The sequence below is a fragment of the Vidua chalybeata genome, chromosome 1 (assembly GCF_026979565.1).
Source record: "Vidua chalybeata isolate OUT-0048 chromosome 1, bVidCha1 merged haplotype, whole genome shotgun sequence".
In the NCBI taxonomy this organism is placed as follows: domain Eukaryota; kingdom Metazoa; phylum Chordata; class Aves; order Passeriformes; family Viduidae; genus Vidua; species Vidua chalybeata.
The window spans coordinates 28556642-28580111 of record NC_071530.1 but is presented as its reverse complement, the minus strand read 5'-3'; the positions used below and the strand labels follow the sequence as shown (position 1 = coordinate 28580111).

Genomic DNA, 23470 nt, shown 5'->3' with positions numbered 1-23470 from the left:
GGCCCTGGCCGCGCTGCTCGGGGCTGGCCCCGCTGCCCTGCGGCAACTTCGCAAATGCCTTTCCTTACTACAGCCCCGCTTTCCCTTTTGTCTCCGGGTTGAAAAAAGCCCAGGAACAGTCAGGAGTAACTAACCTCTTCTGTGTATAAGGTGTAAAATAAATGCTGTTTCATGCATGTATACAGATTTACCGTTATTCACAATTTAATTTCTGCAGCATCCAAGTCTCTGCAGATGACAGATGGTTACAGATTTTGGACAGGGAAACTATATTGTGGCTATTTATGAAGTTTTTAAAAGCCATTTAATTTTCCCTCTTGTGCTCCCTTTTCTGGTTTTGGATGAGTGTGTGGATGAAGGCTGTGGGCGATTTTTGTTTTGATTTGTCAAACAAACACACAGTATCTCAGAAATTAGAAGTGAGCCTCCCAAATAGTGTGTCCCTTGAGTCAGGTTGCTCCCTTTCCACTTGACCAAAAACAGACTTAAAACCCTTTCTTCCCAAAGCAAATTGAACAGAACAAAACCTGATATGAATTTTTTTCTGAGAGCTAACCAAAGGAATATAGAATGTATACAAATACAGTTGTAATTGCTTTAAACTATGTTTGCTGCATAGTTTAATGGAAACTCTTCTCACCTTCCCACTGATGGAACAATACCTAAAAATCAGTAATAAATTTGTCTTGAACAAGTCAAGTAAATATTTTTAAAATAAATGGAAACAAAATAATCAGTGAAAGAATAACAGCTACTGCATAACATCCTTCTCACTTGGATGCTTGTTACTAAGTCTTCTCATAGAAAAAAACTGAATATTCTGATATTTTAGACACTCTGTAGCTATTTTAAGAGGGTGTGTTTGCTGGGATCAAAATTTATTAGTAATTTCATTACTTTTTTTAAGTCTCAGAATCTTGAAGATCTCTTTGTCTACCTTATACACAAATATCTGAAAAGCTGACATAAGTTAATATTAAACCAGGTTAGGGATGTGTAGCTAAAGTCTGATAGCATAAAATTTTCCACTAGTTCCAAGGTTGGCTCTTTCATGGTTGACTTGCTTTTTAAGGTCAGGTGGTTTTGGCAATCAAATCCACGGTAGCAGGGTCAGGACCATGAGTTAAGAGAACCATTGTTAACAAAATAAATGTTTCTATTGTCATTCTGTTTAAAAGTCTGGGTATGACATATGGAGGCTTGATTTTCAGTGATGTTTATAATGAAGTGAGGAAGAGGTTTTTACTGTACCTGCCCTGCTTTGTGATCTTCTTAAGGTCTATTTGTTTTTAAACTCTTTCTCAGGATATGAAAGCAAAATGAGTTAATGTCAGTAAATGCACTGATGTGTCAGAATTGTGGATTTTATTCATACTTAAAGACTTGCATTGAGGTGGCTTTGTTTCATATTATGTCTTTTTTTTTTCTCTTGGTGGTGGTTTAAAAAGTTATGGGCATGCATAATCATATGCAGCACTTTATTGCTTATTTTTGGCAATGCACAAGAGCAAAAATTTAATTTGCTCTTTTCCAAAAGTGCATTGTGTTTATGTAATGGATTTGCATCAGTTGCAGTCTGTAACACAGCTAAGTGTTTTAATTGGCAGAACACCCACATCAAGACTTGTTTGTTTTTCTGATAAGGAAAATGCCAGCTAAGTTAGACCATATGTTCTGTTCAAATAAGAAGCGACATATTCACATATAATGGTCATTCTTTAAAAATGAAATTAAAACGAAAAAGTAGTACAAAATTAATGTGGAAGGAGGGGCAAGTTTATGCATATGTTTGAATTTCTGTTAATTTTCCTAAACAGCAAGTATTTTGCTAAGGAAGGCTGGTCAGTTCACATTTTAAGTGCTTGTGGTTTATGACTGTATGTGTTGATGACCTGAGTGATGTTAAAATTGAAGTGTACATTGTCTGCTGTTTTTATCTCAAAAGGATTTACATGGTCTTTGTTATCTAAAGAATAATTGCCTACTGTAGAAGGCTTGAAATTCACGTGCTATATTGTAGTTTAACAATACTTCAAAAATGTGTGGAATATGGTAGTAAGATGAGAAGAAAAATAGAAGTTAGAGAGCTCTGTTTAACGGAATACATCCTCTTCAGCTGCCAGTCATGAAGGAGCTTGACAGGCTTCTAGTGCTTCACAGCTGCAGAATCTATTTCTGCTTCTTCAGGGGAAATTGGAAAACTTCCACACTCTTTGCCAGCCTGAGAATCCCACATTAGGCATCTGCTGTGCTTTTGCTGCAGAAAGGGGACCCTGACATTGCCCAGCTGTCAGAGATGGCATTTGAACTCCTGCTGGTAATATTGGGGCAGCTATTACTTATGCTCTGATCCTGATATACTAGAGAAAAAAAAAATATTTTAATGGATTTCAGTTTTTTTTTTGTTTCTAGGTAACTTGTAGGAAATTTTCGAAGTTGTATTCTGGATTAGACCAAGCTTTGAGCCAATCATTCTTAATTTCTTAGAGTGCTGATTTTGCTTCAGGATTTTTATTTTTTGTCCACAAGGATGATGAAGTCTTCATTGTATTTAACTTGTATCAACTTCTAATTCTATTACAGAGCAATAGTGATTCTTAAGAACATAACATACAGTATATGCTAATATAGGACAAAACTAAATTTTTATTAAAATTTGTGCTCGCCAATGTACATTGGCTATTCTCATCAGTGAAAAAAACCATCATATTGAAAATCTAGTCAGGAATATTGTGTATACATGATGACAAGTAATAGTAGTTTGATGTGAGAAATCAGAAACTGGATAAAAACCAGCTGTTGATGTGGTTTCTGAGAAACAGATTGGTGTGACTTGCTTTAGCTATATGGCAATTTCTTTTTTGGCAATGACATGACCAAGAAGATTATAGAGTTTCAGCAATACACAAGGAAGCAGCTGATGGACATTAACTGTCTGTGTTCCATTGGATGTTGGATTTTGTAAAATGGAAATGAAGTTTTTTTTAAGAAAATCTAGTGGTATTACATTAGGGTCATCTAGGTTTTTTAGAATCAAAACCTCTGGTGATTTTAGAAAGGAAAAAGCCTCATGGATGGTATTGCCAAGAAGCCAGGAATTTAGAGAATTAATTTAGCATCTGTACCAACTGCACATCATTTTTTTAGCCTTCAAAAAACAGAGAAGCCTCAGAAGGATTCCATTAAGAAGGAAGAGGAGAATCATCTAACAGAGAGCTTAGTTTCATAAAAATGAGTGATTTGATAAAATTTTAGAGATTCATGTAAATTACAGTGGGCCCCTAAGTAGTAAGTGCCAGTGAGTTGATCAGGTTATTCATGAAAGATTTGAGTACAGTGCAATAGCTGACTGAAAAAGTTGGCCTTAAGCGTAAGAATTCCATTTTTGGAGAAGAGGTCTAAGATATAAATCTTACCCTTAAATACATGGGTTTTGATAGATAATTGGCAGTATAGATTAACTTAATTTAAAGCTGGGAATAGTTGTTGTGGTGTGGTTGGTTTTCCTGTTTCACATATGTGATATATGTAACTAATTCTGGCAGTCATTAAGAATATTTGTGTGATTTTAGAAAACCTGTGCTATTGTTTGTTTTGGGGAGTTTTATCTTCTGACCTGCAGCAGATTACTGCAATTACTTTTAGGATTATTCTAGAAATTCTAGATTATTCTAGAAAAAAAAAAATAATACTAGTTGTAATTTAATGTCAGCCTAGTTACATTGATATCATTGTGTTGCAGTAGTGACAGCAGTCTTTTGGCTTTCTCTGAGTTGTTTTTGAAACACATGGATGTCCATGAGCTTCTGAAGAATTTTTTTATTGTATCATTCATTGCCTGTGTATTTAAAATGATTATGCTGTGATCTGGTGCCGAGTCTTAAATGAAGTAACAGCTTGTCTTTTACTTTCTTGAGTCAATCACCAATTTTTATTGGCACTTATATATTTCACTGTTTATTTTATTAAGTGAAATCTGTTTCTCTTATGTCCTGTGCAGAATGTGAAAGATGATGGGCAGCATGTATGGAGATTGAAACATTTCAACAAGCCTGCCTACTGTAATCTTTGTTTGAACATGCTGATCGGAGTAGGCAAGCAAGGTCTCTGCTGTTCTTGTGAGTATGAACATTTCAGTGTCCATTTGCTTACATGTCTGTTCCTCGAAATGTTGTTCTTGCTGCATAACAAAGAACTAATAGCTTCCCTTTACAAAACCATTGTCACCACAGTAGTGTCTCTCCCTCCTCTTCTCTGCTTGAGTGCCCATGGTTCTTTTTTTAATTTTTCAGGAAATTTGGCTTTAAAATGTGTTGTTTGAGGAAGTTTTCTACTTTCAAAGCGTTACCACTGTTAGTTCCCTTTGGAGTCTATTACTCTTTTTTTCTCTAATGCTATTGCTTTTTTATTTTTTATTAGAGAGTATCAGACTTAGGTTTTAACTTTATACTTTTGTTACTCCTCTTTTCTTTTTACTAATTTTTGTACAAAAGGTATCAACTTGACAAAGTCCCATGTTTTTTGAGCCAAATTTTTTACAGAATTGTTTTTGTTAATTATGAAGGTGAAAATCCCAGTTTCTGTAAACTGGGAAAATCAAGTTTCTGTAACAGTTCTAAAGCTTTGTATAGTTACTTGTTTTGTAGTCATAAATCTCAATCCATGTATTAACTGATTATATATTTTAAGAAAAGGAGCAGAGAAAAGCTACTGCATCTAATTTGACCTTCATTAGGCTATTAGATGCAATTACTACCCTTTAATTCCTTGAGCTATATCTATGCATTTCCTAGTAATCTGTGTTTGACCACCTCATAATATTTACAGTTTCCAGAAATGGAATATCCATATCTTTCTTTTGTGATGTGTTCCAATTATTAATCTTTTTTTTTTTTTTTTTTTTTTTGTAAGACCTATTTTCTGATTTAAATATGTCTTGTGGATGATTCCAATGATTGGTTCATGTTATGCCCTGCTCCATTAGATTAATGAGAACTTCAATGCCCAACTGTATTCTTCTCATCATGTTACCAAGTCACCTTTCATTTTTCTTTTTGGTAAAATAATCGGTTTCTTACTGCAACCAATTTTCACCAATTTTGGCATGAAAGATAGCCCCTTGCAGCTGATGAAAACCTTTCTGCCTTTACATCTCTATTGATTTAATTTGAGATTAGTCTGAATGAATGAGGGGTTTGAATTGACCATTTCTCTCCTCTTGGGCCCACAGAATTATCTAAAATATAATTCGGATGTAAATCCTTGTATGCATTTTCAGATCATATTGTTTCATTCACCATAATATGAAATGGGAAAGATACATTTATTAAAATCCAAACAAATAGAAATTGCACAACTTGAGATTATTAAATGCTGATGACAGTAGCTGGAATATATACATAAAATACTCATCTGACTATTAGATCTTGAAATGTTACATTCTTTAATGTTCTTTTTTGTCAGACTGATATTGTAAAGAACTAAGACCCATATATGTTGGAAAGAGAGTTCCATGAAGAAAATAAGGTAGATCACCTTCAGTAGTTACCAGAAATGGGTAGACCAGTTATATAAACTGTCCCAAAAGACCAGCCTTGCAAGATCTGTATTTTTTTTATGCTGGAGTGTGTCTTTTGAGAATGTATTTATTATTGTGCTAGGCATTTATTTTGTGAGAACAGTGGTCTCAGAGTGTCTGAAGAACATGCTCCTTTCAATTACTTCATGCAGCAAGAGACATGAGTCTACTTGCAAAACTATTCCACTATTTCCTTATTTAGCTAAGCTTTTTCTCCAGTATATTTTCAAAGCATTGCTATAGATTTCATTATTTGCATTTTAGATTGTGTGGGAGGAAAAAAAAAAAAGGGGGGAACCACAGGGGTCCTCACCATCCCTCCATGGTCCAATCAACAATGTTACTCCCTGCAGTTTGTCTGATTAATGGCTGCACCTCCCACTGGGTTTGTGTAATAGGTGCAAGCAAGGTGTTTAGAAGTACTTTGTGCTTAATTGCTCTCGAGGTCAAAAGCCTGAGACATGTACCATGCAGGGAGAAATTCATTCTCAGCTTTTAATAGTTGACTCTATTGAATGCAGGCACAAGCTGTAGCATTATTTCCTCATCTTGGCACAGTTGTATCATTGAAGTCAGGAGAGCTTTGCATTGTACCCTGCGTTATACGTTTTCCAAATGCAGCTAGCATGATCTTTACAGACCTGGTCAGCAGTAACAGTCACCTAAAACTGGTGTCGGAGGGCTTAGGGGGAAAAAAATGCTTCTCAGGAGTTGGTATTTTGTAAAATAGGAGTCAAAGTTATGATGATTACATGGAATGCATGAAAACAATTGCTATTAAAAAAGGACTAATCAGCCATTTCTGATTTATAAATCAATGGTAGGAACAACGTAAATTCATTGGCTTTTATTTTTGTGCTTGCCAGCTGCTCTCATGCCTATAGTTCTTAAAATATATGTTTCTTCCTACTAGCAAACAACACAAACCACTTGGCAGTCACCAATTTCTCTTTAATATTTTTGTCATTTGGGAATTATTGTGAAAAAATTTAGTAAGGTCTGATTTAATTAAGCATTTCCTGTTATGCAATGATAGTGCATTCTTGGATTTCTCACTTGCATAATATTCTCGTTCTAATTGGCCTTTTGTATTCCATGGAAAAAGCAGTCTAGTTTGAGTTTTCATTGACTGATTGGATTGATTACTTAGAGATGACATGCTGGTAATGTTATTTGTTTCATGGCAATGTAGTGAGAAACACCATTGCCGCAACATCTAATAACGTCTTTCTTTTTTTTCAGTTTGCAAGTATACAGTCCATGAACGCTGTGTCTCCAGAGCTCCTGCATCTTGCATCAAAACATATGTGAAGTCTAAAAAGAATACTGATGTAAGTTTGGGGTAGCATTAGCTTTGCCATGTACCTGGTAATTTAGTAACTCTATGTATATCCACATTTTTCTTTTGCAGGTAATGCACCATTTTTGGGTAGAAGGAAACTGTCCAACAAAATGTGATAAGTGTCACAAAACTATAAAGTGTTACCAAGGCTTGACTGGACTTCACTGTGTTTGGTGTCAGATTACAGTGAGTATACTACAGTAAAACCTTTCACGAGGTTCGAGAGATAAAAATCATTGAATGTCTTTCTCTAGCCTCATAATTTGAAATGTCTCATTCAGTTTAGTCATCAACAATGACTAGTGTGTGTTTAAGGAATGGTGTTTGCAGAGTATTCTTAGGACTTCTTAATTGTGGCAAGCAAATATCCTTATTTCATGTAATGAAATGCTTATTTCAATATGTCATGAAGCAAATTTGCTTCACGACAATATCCATATGAAAATAACATGTGCCACTTAAGAGCAGAATTCCCAATCTACACTACAGAATGATTAAGAAAGTTTTCAGTACCTGGAAAAATCAAGGTCACTGTGACATTAGGTCTAATTGGTGATGTACTGACAGGCAAATGAATTTGAGGACATCTGGTAGGATACAGTGATTCCAAGAGTCTGGGAATAATAGCAGAGGCAAGTTGATTATATAGTAATCTGTGCACCAAGTCAAATATATACAACTTTTGTGCACTCCTTATTCAGCAGGAACCAGTAGCTGGAACTAATGACATTCAGGGGACACTGCTCTTATAAGTGAGATCTTCATGCTAGAAAGAGCAATGCCAGTATTTCTGTTTCTAGCCAGGGCAGGATTTAAATCTAAATGGGGAGAGATTTCACCCTTCTTGGTGTGTATTTGCTGGTTTTGCTGATATCATTATTATTATTGTTACGGAACAGCAGTTGTTTGTTCAGTGCTTTAAATAATAATATGAGACTGAGGCATTAGTGAATGTTTGTTTTAAATGTACAAGTTTGGATGTTTTATGACATATTTTCTTAACACAAGAATACAAAATATGAAACATCATCAAAGCAAATAGATCCAGGATGCTTTCAGTGATAAGCTGTTATGATTACTTAAAAAACAATATTTTAGAAGAAAGCAAATATGTAGTCCAGATTGCTGTCAAAATTTGGATAATTTATGTAAAGAGTAAAACACCCAATCCAGAATGTTTTTCATGTAGATAATTAGACCTAGGCAATGGCTATATGTGTTTAGCAAGAAAAAGAAGGCTGTTCTGCTGTAGATATAGAAGTGTTTACACCTGTTTAATATGTGTATATCATGCAATAAATATATATTATGCAACATATGTTGACTTCTAAAGTCAAAGGAAGTCACAAATTCCATCTTTTCTCAGCAGTATTTTTTTTCCCATTAGTTCATGTGGATCTGGAACAGATTTGTAAAGGTATTTTACTCCTTGAAGTTGTACATAAAGATTCAGAGGATTTTCATAAAAACTATTAATCACTGAAGAAGTACTGAGGAATTATTTATGATTGAAATCACTCTAAAGAAAAAAGCTAAATTCTTTTGAAAATGTCTTGGGTGCTTGTGTGCTTATTTAAATGCCTAAATAACTGTCAAGGTTCCAATTAAAAATGGGTATGTCTTTTTTGACAGCTGAAATTGAAAATGTTGGCACTAAGGTTTACAGTTTTTCAGTTTATTTCCATCACTAATTTAAAGGTTTTTTTAAAAGTAATTTTGTATTTTCAAATAAATTTAATAATACTTTTATTTCTTTTTATAGATTCAGATGTGAATTAGACACAAGTAAAGAATACATTTAAATATTACAAATTATATTTCAAACTCCTATTCACTTGCAATTCTCTTCATTTGATATATTCTATTGCATTAGCTTCATTTTCTAATAGTAATACCTTTATTACAGAAAAAGAGTTTAGAATTTCTAACAGATGCATGTTTTTTGAATGGATATTCTGAGGTTATATAATGATCACATTAATGTGTTTTTCAACTCCTTGTACTGCCCATTTACAGCTTATAATCGAAGGGGATGCTCTTTATTATGGAACTAATTCTGAACCTCTTTAATGATTTTTAAAAATATATATCCTTACAACTTAATAAAGTCACTCCTGATGTCAAATAACTGACTCAAGTCCCAAAATTTAGAGGTGTTTTTCACTAAGGAGGCTTGTTATACTGACTTCTCAGCCAAATCCATGATCCCTCTTCCATATAATTTGTCATTCTCCACCATGGTGATGTCAGTTTTTTTCCCCTCATCTTCTCTCCAGCAAATACACTTTTTCCTGCTTTGCAGGTTTGTGAAGGAGTTAATATTCTACAAGAGATAGGTTCGGGATAAGGGAGTTTTGGGGAAATGTATTTAAAACCTACTAAAATACAGTTTTTTGAGAGACAAGCATATTATTTTATTTCTTTGTGTCAAAGTGTTATTTTAATTAAAGCTACATTTCTTCTACCTTTTGTTATTTGCCATGTGCCAATTCTGTTGTCAGAGATCAGCAGAGACTAATAAGAAGATTAAGCTATTTTTTCATAGATACGTTTGCATGCCACTGAGTAGCAAAGCTGCTAATTACCACTGAATGTGCGAAGATACTTTTATTTGATGTAACATGGCCTGGTGTGCATTAATTATGGTACAAGTAGCCTTACCACTGAGGCAGGGAATTAGCATGACAAATAATTTAGATTACAGGACTACCAAAATACCCTCACAATAAGGCTTTAATACTTAGAGTAAATCAAAACTCTTTAGACTTTTATTTTCTGTTGCTAAGTAACTGCCTAAAAAGGTAACTTTGCAGTATAAATGAGTATGGACAAGGCTAATATTAGGTGCCATTCAGTTCAAAATTCCGAAATGTCATGTCAAAATTAAATGTACCAGATAATTTTATCAAGACCATATTACCAATAAAGTTTATATACATCAGCAATTGGTACAATTTTATTGTAATTTTGATAGAGTTCATATGAGTTAAACCATTTAAGGGAAAATGAGTCAGTCATTGAAAAAATGTGATTTACAGATGCAAGCATTGAACTACAGGTTTTGTAACAGCTTTTGAACCTGTTGAACTAATACTATATGCTACCTGTTATAAATCACTTATTAACAAGATTTTACCTCAAAACGAATGATATTTATTAGCCTGATTATTTTTCTTTTCTCTAAATATGCACATCTTTTCAAAAATGTCCATCTCTAAGGGAAATGGATGCTATCTGAACACCTTAATGCATTTTATTGAAGCTATACAGAGATAAAATGCAGAATAATTTAGGTTGGAGAAGACCTTTACAATCATCTAGTCCAGAAAAAGTAAACTTTCACAAAATTTTACAATATTAATTTTATTTTATTCCGACTATCTCTAGTGATATTGCAAAGTATACTAGTTAAATGTGAATGCTTTGCATGATCCAAGCACATAACTGTGCCTTTGTACTGTGTGGCTGAATATTTAGAGTAATTTGAATTGAGTAAAATTCTAAATTATGAACAGGAACTTTTGATTGCTAATGCAAAATATTTCATCATTTATCATTTCTTTTTACTCTTTTATGTTCCTGTTATATGCACATTTGTCCATGCAACCTCTGTAAGAAAATGGAGGTCAGTCCATGCTCTTCCTGTCAGCAGACCTGAGGATATTCTTTTCATGTTTTCAGAGTAGAATTATTGTCATTGCTTTCCAAAAAACTGGATGAATTCTAAGCATAAATTAGAAAAAGGAGAGTAGTTCCAGTTCCTCAGCAGTCAGTGGAAGCCTGAAAACTGATTCAATCAAGGCCAAAATTTACCCAATGAAGCTTAACATAGGATATTGCTGTGTTCTTCTCTTATATTTGAATCTCTAGTGGCTATCAGTTTCAGGAAGGAAGCAGAGTTACACCAATAGTGCCAAAAGCTGCCTTGAATTACTTACTAGTAGTAGAACAGAAGTTCCTGGCTCAGTGCAAGAAGCTCTCTCCTGAAATGAAGCTTTTGGTCACCAGTAATAGTATGCTGCTGTTTATGTATTGCTTTGCAATGTTCCTATTTTGTGTGCTGATCCACAAATACAATTTCAAAACTGAAAAATACTTTAATTGATCATTCTTCAATCAAAGTATGTTAGTTTTGTCCATCCCAGGGAACTTTCTACTGCAGTGTGTTTTGTTTTCCTTCCAGCACTTCAGTAATAATTAGGTTAATGAAACTCACCCCATTCTAGGATGCCCATTTTCTTCTGCTATAATAGAAAAATGTCTAAGTTGAATCTTCATTTTCTGTCTTTATATAGTTGCATAACAAGTGTGCTTCACATCTGAAACCTGAATGTGACTGTGGACCTTTGAAGGATCATATTTTACCACCTACATCAATCTGCCCAGTAGTGTTGGTGAGTTTGTATGTTAATTTCAGATGTAATCCTCTCTCAAATGCAACATTAAAATGCTGCTGGGACTGGCTTCCAGATATTTGTTAAATTCACAGATCTGTGTGAACCTTAAACACAATGTGAAATCCTGGCTCATGAGTTTATAGGCGTGTGTTTTACCCTCTGCATATTGCATTTTCCTTCATGTGAGAATGAACCTTCTGTAGGGCATATTATAACTGAAGCTGACTCAGGTTTTATCACTTATTCAGACTGTACTTACCAGAAACTGTATAGGCAGAACACTTCTACATTTTACATCTTTTATAGATCCAACTTCCCAGAATAATGAAGTTATTCTTATGGGCAGTTTTTGCTTGGGATGCATATTGTATATCTGCAATGCTGAGGTCTCTGATCTAAGCCGGAGGTTACCTGGAATGATGACACTGGTCTTGCAGTAAGCTATGCATCAACATTATAGTATATTTTATTCTGCAGTCGTGGACAGTAAATTTCTCTGTCCACAAAAACAATAACTCAATTCAATGAAAATAAAAATGCATGCTATGTGTAGGTTGTATAGAAAAGAGATGACCATTTTATCATTAAAAAAGAGCTTGAGAATTAACTTATGTTTTCACATATTAAATTGGATATTTTATGCTGATGAAAGTCATAGCATCATCATATTCATAAGAGAACAGATGAGTGGTCCTCTAAATATATTTCATAATAAGTGTAAAAAATGCTTGAACTTAAGAAAGTGTAATTTATTGAGGGGAGGCAAAAAAGAAAATATACATCCTTATCTTAAACCAGTTGCTGATCATTAGGAATAATATTTGTGTCTATTGTAAATTACTTGTTTTCTGATCAATCCTTTTGGCTGTTTGTTTATAAATCTGTTAAGGTACAGATGTTAGACTTTGGCCCTTTACCTGTGTAAAGTGGGATTATTCCATTGCTCTCAATGAAACAATCCAATAGAAACCTGCCTTTAATATTTATGAAATATTTTAAATATTTTTTAAGTCACAAAAGTGGCTTTTTAATGTGTCTTTATGGTATTTTAGTATTATCTGGACAAGTTCTGATTAATAGTTTTAAAATACTATTTTAAGTTTGTTGAATGATTATATTCTGTATTACCTTATTTAATTTTCAGGATTTGAGATCATACTTTAAAAGTTTGCATCTGGAAATTATGATTCTGTTATTGGGCTATTGTTTTCAAATTAATGTTATTTATCACTTGCCCTTGGTATTAACAGAATGAACCTTCAGCATGAAATTTTATCTTCGGTTATATTGGCATAACTACATTTTCTTTTCAGGAGAGGAAGAGGGATAAAGGAATTAAGATTTTTATTCCACAATTGGTGTTTAGTTAAGTTGTTTAGAGGATATGTAGAACCACTTTAGAATCAAATCACCCTTGAATAGGTTTGTTTTATCTCCGAATTTGCAAGGCATAAGCAGAAATAAATATGTTTTCCTGTTTTGGAATCATGTTACTATCAATGCAGCACAAGACATGTATTTCAGCACAATTTATATTGTTCAGAATGGAAAATATATTTTACTGTGATTTAATGGGAACTTTATAATTTTGTGGTATATTTTTTCATCTAGTAGTTTCTTCCAAAATGCATTAAAGTCCTGCATTTAGTTATGTTACAAATACTGCCTCACTGACCTAGCTAAGAGTAATTTCTTCTGAAAGTGATTGGTTATAGAGTACATATGATTTGTATTAGTAATTTTTTAATTAGTGTCTCCCATTTCCTGTTATGGGGATTCCTTTTGAGAAACATAATACTTCAGTGCACGTGAGACCAGCATTCTCAATAAGGACAGCAAAACCAGTGAATATATTCTTGGGAAAACCATCTAACCATGCAATAGGAAGTGTGTCTGTTAATAAAAATTATGTGCTCAGACATACAAATATGACAGTGGAATGAATGGTCCTTCGCTTGGGTCACACATTTAACTTCAATGATCAGCTGAGCATTAATATTCTTGCAATGCTGTGGAAGGTAAATAAAACAAGATGTCCATAATGCTTGGTGTACCAGGCATATCCTTGAGCATTTTGAGGTGTCAGAGAAGAATGTATTTTCTTCTCACATAGAATATAAGGAAAATAGCAAGATGAAAAATCTTGTATCTTTGATCTCCTAAAAATGTTGGCCTTCCTTTCCACCTGTAACTTTGGAAAATTTCTTTCAGAAAGCTGCAGAATTAATCTCAGAACAAGATGCCTTCTCCTAAGTTTTCCTACAAGGGCACAGGCTAAATCCCTTCTCGTCTTTTCTCTTTTGCAGAACTACGGACATTCATATTTTTTCCTTTTTCATCCAGCATTTCTCATGTCTCATTTCTTCTGTTCTTGTGAAGTCCAGCCTCAACAATTTCTACAGAGTTAAAGGACTTTTTCACACGTTGCATTTCACAGCACCATGTGTTATACCGGTGCTATGAAAATGATCTCAGCTGAGTGACTCTTAGTGGCTAGAGAGAGAACCAAAATGTCTTGTCATGTAAAAGTTAGATAGCAGGTATAAGTTAAATAGGGGTCCTCCCATCTTAAAAACTGCACAAAAATAGAGCTTTTCAAATGTTATTCTTAAATATGATAAGCTACATTGTCAGCTGAAAAAAAAAGATGGGGAAACTCATGTAGTTGATACTGTGTACATCATGAAAACATCACATCTGTCTAGATTCAGTGTCTTGTAAAGATTTTTCATATCTCACAGCATCAATTTTAAATGTTTTAGTAAAATGTAGTCTGTCAACTTCAGTCCTTTTTACTTTACTATATGTAAGGCTTGTTGTATGGTGAAGTTTTTTATTCAAGTTAAATGAGTTTTGTTATAAACGGTGTGCAGATCTCAAGTGATAGTCTTTTAATAGATGTCAAATACACTTTAATGTTACTCTCTTTTATTTCAGTAACATTTTAATTAATTCATACTGATTGAATAAATGTACATTGAGACTTGTTTCCTAATGAGGGCACATTTAGAGGAAAGGTTTTGCATCATTCTGATATCCTGTGGGTAATTATATTCTAATTATATGGTGGGGGGGGAAAAGTCTATAACTCAGTACTGATATTGTTCATTGGACCCAATTAATTACATGCACATAATGAAAGTTCATGATAAGGTTGACTGGCAGTGAGTTTAAAAATCTTTAACTCAATTGAATCGTAGCCTACCAGGAGTACAGAATTAGATCATAACCAGGTTTAAAACTGGGTATTGGAATGAGATGAGTGAGTAGTGAAGAAAGCAAGATTGGTCTCTGCTTATGAGACAGTTTCCCTCACCCTGTCCCTTTATAAGGCAGAAAGAGAAAAATGCTAGCATACGTTTTGTCTTCATTTCATGCCTTCCTTTACGTCGCCCCATTTAATGATGAACATATAGGATGTTCTAATTTTTATTTATGTCTGTAGAAAAGTAATTAGATTTTCAATTTCCTACCAAAGTAGATACAGCCCTGGATAGTGACAAACCAACCAATAAAAGATTAGTAAATAATAATGTGTATTTATTTCATAATACATGATGATTTTGATTTTCCTGTTGTATATGTGAGTTTTTCAATTAATTTTTTCATTTAATTTCTAGCATTAATTTTTGAAATTATAATTAAAACTTTTAATTGTGGAATAAAAATAAACTTAAGGAATAAATTGTAAAACATAAGGTACCCTGCTTACGAAGTGAGCATTATATGACAAGTATCACTGTCCACATAGTAACCAGTTTATTTCAATGGTAGAGGCTCTGGTATAATATTGAACGTAAAGAATGAAAAAAAAAATTTAAAACTGGGTACATTTCTTTGTGTTTTGATACCCAACTTCATTGTTTTGCATTTTGTGAAAAAATGGGTCATCATGATAAAAAGTTTGAAACAGTTTCCATTTTGTTTCTTTTCTCTTGTGATTGAATTTGACTTTTGTTCTGGGTAGTGAAGATGCTACAACGTTTTAGGACAAAGTCATTTAAGCAAAAATACAATCTATGTAAATATGGACTATATATACAGACCTAAATTGGTATATATAAAATACGTAGAATTTTTATGCATCATAGTGTGCATTTCTTTATATACACTAATATAAAATACCTTCATAAGTCAAATTCACTTGACCTCTTATTTTAAAATATAGATGGCTATACAGTTGGGAGGAGGAAACAGATATATCTGATTTCTTTGATATTTTGTTGTTCAAAACCATGAATGTTCCAAAATCTTTTGTTTATAACTAGTTCTATTTAGGCATGTAGAACAAGATACACAGCAGATTACACGTGTTTGAGATAGGTAATGTACCTTATTCAACTTATTCAATATGCATTATGACCTATAGCTTCAAACTTTTTTGTAAATATGGCAGGTGTATTGACATTCTAACAAAAAGTAATGCAGAATTAAAGTTGAAAATACTGTTTAAGAATTTTCTTTCACTATTAGTATTTAGACCAGATAGAATAGCTACTGGCTATATTATAATTACAACATAGTTCACTAGATATTTTTCCATGTCTGGTAATATGTTTCACTAATACTATTTTCCTGTGAGGTATGTAGACGTTATTCATATAGAAAAGCAGGGTTGTAGAGAGAGAGAAAGGGAATTAGCAGTGCCTGGTTGAAGAATGAGCTTTCTTAATCCCCTTTCCAGTTATTAATCCTAAAATGATTCTTCTGTTTTTATAATAGTAGAGAGATCAGTTTTAGCTCAGTTGACTCCAAGCTCAACATGAAACACAGAAAATCAGTGCAGTGTGTAAGCATTTATGAGCAACTCAATCCTTTGAAGTTGAGTACTAGCCTTATCATGAGTTTCTGAACAAAGATACTATAAAAAAGTTATTTTAATATATATGCTTGGAGGGGGGAGTTGAATTTAGATCTGGTTGTTGAATATTAAGTAATGACATAGCAACTGAAAGGGATTTAAAAACAAAACAAAACACTTTTTTGCTTCTCTATTGTATTTCATATTGCAGCTTCAGTTCTCTGAGAATCTAAATCAGACTAAATATAATGGTGTCCTTATCTACGCTAAGAGCTTTTTCATTTCTTTGAAGTCAGAAGGAAATTAATAATTGCCCTGGAGGAAAATGTATCTTCCTAACTAATTAGCTGTTCGACAAACACAGTTCAATGTTAAAATAATAAGATGCTGATAAACTGAAATGGCAGCCATTCAATCATTTTAAGTTATATCTAGTTGCCTGCCCACAGCTCATCACTACTGTCTGTTTCTAAGTTTATTCCTTATATCCTCTCCCACTGGAGTTTAATATGATTTTATTTTCAAAATTCTTTTCCAACACTTTAGTCTTTCTTGGACAGTATATATAATCAGCTGCTCTAGCCCAAGCTGGAGTTGCAAATCCAGTTGAAGGTCTTGGACTATATATTGATGTATGTATTGAATGGGTACAAGATGTAAGGCAAGTTATGTACAGAAAACTGGATGAACTAAGGCCAACATGCTAAATGAGAGCCTTGATTGTGTTTTGGTGTTTCATTCTTTACCTTTTTATTTAGACAAACTAAAAAAGGAGCACAAAGTATATTTATAAAGTTACCACATAGTGATTCCTTGTTCAGAAGAAGGAACAATCAGCAATTTTAGAAGTTATTCTTAAACACATATTCTCCATTCCAGCCTTGTCTTGTTGTATGTATTTTGGCTACCAGTATTATGGGTAACAAACGCTTCCTTCTCAATGGTGTGATGTGATTCCTGAGCTACAAATGCTTTTCTTAAGACAGGTCTCAAATTAATTAGAAGCCTTAACTTTCCTTTATAGTATGGGCATGTGCAGCTCACTGGATGGTATTTTTGCTGAGAATTGGTTAATAATCTTGTCGACAGGATGACTTCTAGTTTCTGCCTAGGGATTTAGAGCTGGGTATTGTGCTACAGCTCTATGAGCTTTCAAGACAGCATGATGTGGTGTTCTAATGTAGGCTCTTTTGATTAGCATGCACTCAGAGCTGGAAATGTGGAGAATTTAGAAAATAAATTTTCAAAATATTTTAGGTCATCTGAATCACTGTTACTTGGATGTGATATCTAATAGATATTACAGATAGATTGCACGCCATGGTTTTGGCATAGTGGTGTTGTGTTTTTTCTTTTAGTTTTCAGGATTTTTGAATTTTAATTTTCTTTGGTTATTGTATAATTATGGATAGAAATTGCCTGGAATGGGAGTTTTGTAAGCAGGGTCTTGAATGCCATATAGGTTTACAAAATTACAGTCTAGGAGTACCTAATATTATTAATAATCTATTAGTATAATTATTATGTCCTTAAAGATTCCCATGTCATTAAACAAAATAGTTCTAAGGAATCATGGAACCAGCTTCCTTCAAGTTCCTTAAGAGGTACCCCAAAGCACCAGTTTGGTATTCAAGTCGCATATTTAAATTTCATCATGCAAGCATTTGAGGATATCTTTATCTGGTATGGTATGCATTCCGTCTGATCCTCCATGAAGTTTTGGAGGTCTAGAATAAGATTCTTTTAAACTTTTTTAAACTGTTTTAGTTTATGCACAATAACCTAAAACTATACTTCTCACATTATGCAACTCCATGCCCGAATAAGTTATATGTTTAATTTCAAAATATATATAATAAAAGAAGAAATTATCATACAGAAGTAATCTCAAGTTTTAAGCTGTCACTTGTCAAACTGTGTAATGGTATTAAGCATTTATTAATGACTTTGCAATCCTATATAATGTATAAGTAAATTGTTGTTTCATGTTATGAAATACATTGAATTAAATAATCTTGTGTAGGAAATAATTCAGAAAAAAAATATTTGCAGTTATTGACTAAAAGGCAAGGTGAGAAAAAGCAGTTGTTGCTGTATTTGTCCTGGATTCTGTCAGCAGTTAAATTATAAAGAGGCAGTTCTTTAGTGAGCCTTTAATAACTATTCATCTGTTTTCACCCTAACAGCTATGATAGAGTGTGGTATTTCTAAATGTGAGTGTTTTGTGTAAAGGAAAAGATTCTACCTCTATATAAAGAAAGAATATAAGCAGCTTTTGAGGAATAATGATGCATAGCTTGTTAATTGTAGCTATACAATCAGAAGAAGGCTTTTTAAACAAGATTCTTTGATTTGGATGAGAATTCAAAGACCTGGAAGATAAAATCAAAATAGCTCTCCAGGTATCAAGTATCTCTTTTTGCTATTCAAAAGGATGAAGTCCTCAGGTTTTCTAAGATTGTTGGCTGGTGTTAAAATGATCCCACACATACTTTCCAGAGTGTAAATTATGTAATGCGACTGCCAAAATATCAGTAAAGTTCACTTGTGCAATAGTGTAGTAAAGTACTCTGTATGTTGTTGTTAAGTATGACTGATGCAAGGTAACATTCCTTGTGAACACCCTGTCCATGTTCTTCCATCCCAGCTGTTTGGTGCTGCAGCCTAACATTCTCTTTTTCCAACAGACGCTTCCCACTTTAGGAGGTATGCTCCCTGAGGTGCGTAGCGAGAGGCATCCACGAACGCTCGAGTACTAACAGTTCATGATACTGTACATTCTTTCTGCTACAAAGTGCATTTTGGGGCTGAAGCAAAAATCTAGAGATGATATTCTGGGTTATTATTTGGAAAGTCCTGTCTTATTTGTCAATTGTTTTCTGATATGGAATATGGAATAGATGCAATTGAGTAGTTCTCACCTGGCCGTGGTCTCTCTGGAGCAGTCCTGAATGATAGATGCTCCAGCTAATGAATATTGACTTCAAGGGGGAAAATAAGACATGAGAAGTGCAAAAAGGGGTGGAAAAAAAATTTGTTGTGGTAAATACTATTTTGGAAGGTATGTGTGCTGGCACATACCAAAAGAACAAAAAGCTTCCTTCTTTGAGCCATCAAAATGTACAATAGTGTTTAAATTGCTGTACTCAGTATCTCAGTCAACTCCATGCATGTTCACTAAACAAAATGGTTCACAGGTACATTGGATCATTTTGTATGCTTTATTTAGCAAGATATTAAAAATAGCACAACTATTATAGAACTAGTTCTTAAATTGAAAGATAATTTTTTGCATTTTATAAAACCATTTTTTTCAATCCGTGTTAAATTTTTCCTAACATTATTCGAATATTTAGACTGTTATGCATTCTTACCCTCTTCTGTTTTTATCTACTTTAGAAATTAAATTGTTTATTTCTTGACACTCTCTGATATCTTCATAATGTTTTAGTTCCCAAAACAAAGATACTCTATGTCAGGCACAACTGGTATTTCATATATGAAAGAAAGGGTCTGCACAAGAATATTAAAAAAAAAAAAAATCAATGAAGTGGTAAATCTTTTTGTGTCCCATTAACAGATTTATTAATTAGAATTATTATACAATTCATCACATTATATCATACAAACTCAGTCAAATCCTCACTAGTGTGACACATATCTAAAAATTATAGGATATATAACTCTAGGAAATCTAGAATCTGTTGTCAGCTTCTTCAGATAGGTTTTAGAGAGCACTGTTGATAGACATGGTGACATGTATTGTGGCATCATATAAGATGGATGATATTAAATACTTGTACTTTCTTCAAAAATCATCAATGAAGAAAGCAGAGTTTCAGAGTTAATGAGGTCAGGTATCCATCTTTGATCATATTATTAACACTCTAGACACTTCTGTATCATGAATATTCTTTTTTCCTTTATGTTACCTGAGATACATGACCTAATCTTGTATTGTCTTTGTGAATCAAGCAATGGTTTTGCTTATGGGATGGGAAATATAAACTGGAGAAGGAATGGTAATGCAGTAGTCATAGGACTAAGGCCAGCTGAGGTTATTTACTGCTATTTGTATCACCCCAATATCCAAAACTTTGCTCTGGGTCATTGTTACTGCATTTTACGTGAGTCATTAATGACAGTGGGTTTGGGCACAGGTCTCAGCAGTGTATAAATACTTTTTCACCAAATAGTAGCATGATAAATGCAAAAAGATTTTTAGTGCCACACTTTATAAGTAGGCCTCTTGAACATTTTTTTAACCTCTCTAAATGCAAAAACTCAGTGTTCTGGGTCAGTTACTTTTGACTAAATTTTTATTTGAATTGTCACAAATGTGTCCTTTAGCTCAAGATTTTCCTAGGCTTTTTCAAATTTGCTCTCCATCTCTGATTTTTGCTAGAAATCACAATTTTTACTAGCTTTTTCTCTGCTTTACTGACATCTGATTTGATTTTTGAAGATGTTGCAGTATTCATGAGCCAGATTTGGCTAGAATGTAAAATCCTATTTAACAGGGTATACATTCTTTTTATAAAAGGTAATGACTTTTAAGGATAATTATTCACAAAGTTGTTTAAAACCTCAAAGCAACTTCTGAAATTTGTAATGAAGTGTGGAGCTTCCTTCATATGGAAGTATCTTATTTGCTGTCCTTGGGACTAACCAATCCGCTGTGCAAAATGTTTTCTGTTAATTCAAAAATTTTATTCTCTTTGAGTGTCTCCTCCTGGTTCTACTTTCTAAAAAAATAATCAAATAAGTAAGTGCAGAGCTGGTGATTTCTTATGCAGTGATACATACAGTGTTTTTTTTTTTTTTTTTTTTGCTAAGATTAAGGATGAGGTCAATAGCTCTAATTGCTTCTGCTTTTTTATCTTTAAAGCAGTGATACTGCAGTCTAGAGTCTTGGATCTTGCCTTGCACCAACCAAGTTACACAAAGCATCCAAGAGCTCTGTTAACTAACCTCTTAGGAATTTCACTGCATACAGACAATTGTGTAGATTCTCCTGTTTTGTTTTGTCTGTTTGTTTTTTTTTCTCAGCGGCATACATTTTTCCATTCTTTTATACAAAATGTGGTCAGACTGTCGCAGTTCCCCCAAGCACTTGGCTACCCCAAAATAACTTAGGATGACCTGGACCACTCTTTGCGTCAGATCTAGACTGAGACTCTGTCAGTCTCACTTAAAGAAACTGAAGATGATATAAAAACAGTCAGGGTCCACATTTGTGTTAATAGGCACTGTATTAAGCTGGGAGTTACGCCCTTCCTGACAGAATTTGTGTCAGTGCCTCTTAGAAGTAAAAACTGCTCCTGAAAGATTTTCATGGATTAATTGCTACTATGCTCCTTAAGGCTTTATGGGAGGTAGCACAGAGATGGGTTTGGCCTGGTGTGGAATGTAAATGGTAACATTTAATGAACTTGTTACTGGAGGGAGTTGCAGGGTGTGCAACAATGTCCTTCATGATCCTTTTCTAGTGCAGCAGCTTTGTGCCAGCCCATTCTCTTGGCTAGTTTAAAGCCTCCTTGTACTTGTGAAGTGAGGAAAGCGGCTGGGGTGCAGTTGGGATTGGAGACACTGATTCTGTTTGATAAATATCTGCTGTCTTAATTTATGGTGCATTTTTTGGACAACCTAAAAGGACATGCTGGGTACAGTTTATAAATAGAATAAATGAGATTAAAAAAATGAGAATACTTTTTTCCATGCAGAGTTATCTGAAATAACCTGATAACAGTTGAAAATATGATTGCAACAATATAATACTGAGTTTTTCTCTTTCAAGTAACCATCTCACTGTGCTGTGTATCAGCATCAAAAGTTGCCAGCAGCTTAGAATCTGATGTTGATTCTGGTTTCCTTCGGATATGACATACATGTTTTATAAAAAGCTACTCAGCTAATTGATTATGGTTCATTTAGACTGGATATATTTTGCCCAAATGGTAAAGCACTCTGAAGCATCCAACATCTACTAGCAGTCAGAATGAAATTTTGAAAAATTACTCATCAATATGCTTATTAAACAATCAAGTATATTGTATTATTGGCTTTCAAGTTTCAGAATGGCACCCTGGTAATGTCATATTATCTTTTCACATCATTGCATTAATTTGTGTTGTGACTGCACACTTTTCATCCATCTATTGCCTAGTCATTATAGAATGTCAGGCACATAGATAGATGTTATGTGAAGTGGCCAGACATTGTGTATTAACTTGACTGAGATCTCATTTTCATTAAAGAAGAGTCTGACCTTACTTGCTAGTCAAAAGAACAACTTTGTGGAGGTACAGTCTCAGTTACAGTTGTATAGCATTATAGCATTACATAATGTGTTAAAATGTTTCCTTTTCTCTTTTCAAGGAAAGACAAGCAACGGTGAAAAAAGAAAAGAGCTGCCCCCAACAAATGAACAAACTGGGAGAACGGAACAAAATGCAAAGAGCAAATTCTGTGACTGTAGATGGACAAGGCCTTCAGGTGTGATTATTGTTATTTTAATATTAAGGAGATAATTTTAGGTATGAAGAGTGAAATATGTTTAAAGTGAAATATACATTCACTCTTCTAATACTTCATTTTTACATTATTAAAAAGTCAATAAGTAAATTGTTCCATTGGTTCGGGAATCCTGTGATACACATCTGCTTCTCATGTGATTGCTAAGATTTCAAGACAATAAGGGGGAGGGAAGACTAGCTCTAAAACACTTCTGTCATGGGGTGAATAGTTTATTTTGGTATCTGTCATGCAGTGTTGTGTAAATTTACATTATTAATCTAAGTCTATCCTGATAACTGTTAACTGTTCTCATTTGGACCTGTTAACTAATGGATGGAGTAAACTTCAAAGGTGTTATTTGTCCCGGTTTTTCTAAGTAGGGTATTTGGCAACATTAAGAGTGGTGAGAAGCAACGTGTTTTCATTACTAGCAATATCTATAATAAAAACGGAGTTTTTCTTTTCTACTTGAAAAGAAAAACTCATGTGAGTGAAGAGCTAGTGTTATTTAAGAATGGTGACTTAGAGGCATGCCTGAACTGCTGACTTGTTTCCCTTGAGATGTGAGTAGTTTTGAGTGAAATCAATGTCCATATGCAGGATGCTGCTGCTTTATGTCCTCAGGAGTTAAATTATCATCATGATAACAATGTGATAATCATTTAATATGCATAGTTGTCTGTTCTCTCTATCTTTTGATATGTTGCAGTTGGGCTTCAGTAAAAAGATTCCATTACCATTTATCAATTATTTTGTGCCTCATAATTATTTTATCTTGTGTCAGGATAGGAAGGTTTATTGTATTTGTTTTGTGTTTTAGGTTAGTCAAACATTCT

At 33.7% G+C, this 23470-nt stretch overlaps 1 protein-coding gene across 2 annotated transcripts in view; it reads left to right on the top strand.

Moving 5' to 3' along the window:
• Positions 1-23470, top strand: part of DGKB (diacylglycerol kinase beta) — a 337113-nt gene that overhangs the window by 96178 nt on the left and 217465 nt on the right. The window contains exons 11-16 of one of the 2 annotated variants that reach the window (XM_053956122.1): positions 4001-4118; positions 6821-6909; positions 6990-7106; positions 11216-11314; positions 18806-18838; positions 22497-22613. In XM_053956122.1, the coding sequence (XP_053812097.1) occupies positions 4001-4118; positions 6821-6909; positions 6990-7106; positions 11216-11314; positions 18806-18838; positions 22497-22613 (573 nt within the window). The remainder of the gene's footprint in view (positions 1-4000; positions 4119-6820; positions 6910-6989; positions 7107-11215; positions 11315-18805; positions 18839-22496; positions 22614-23470) is intronic. The other variant, XM_053956128.1, reaches the window with a different exon arrangement.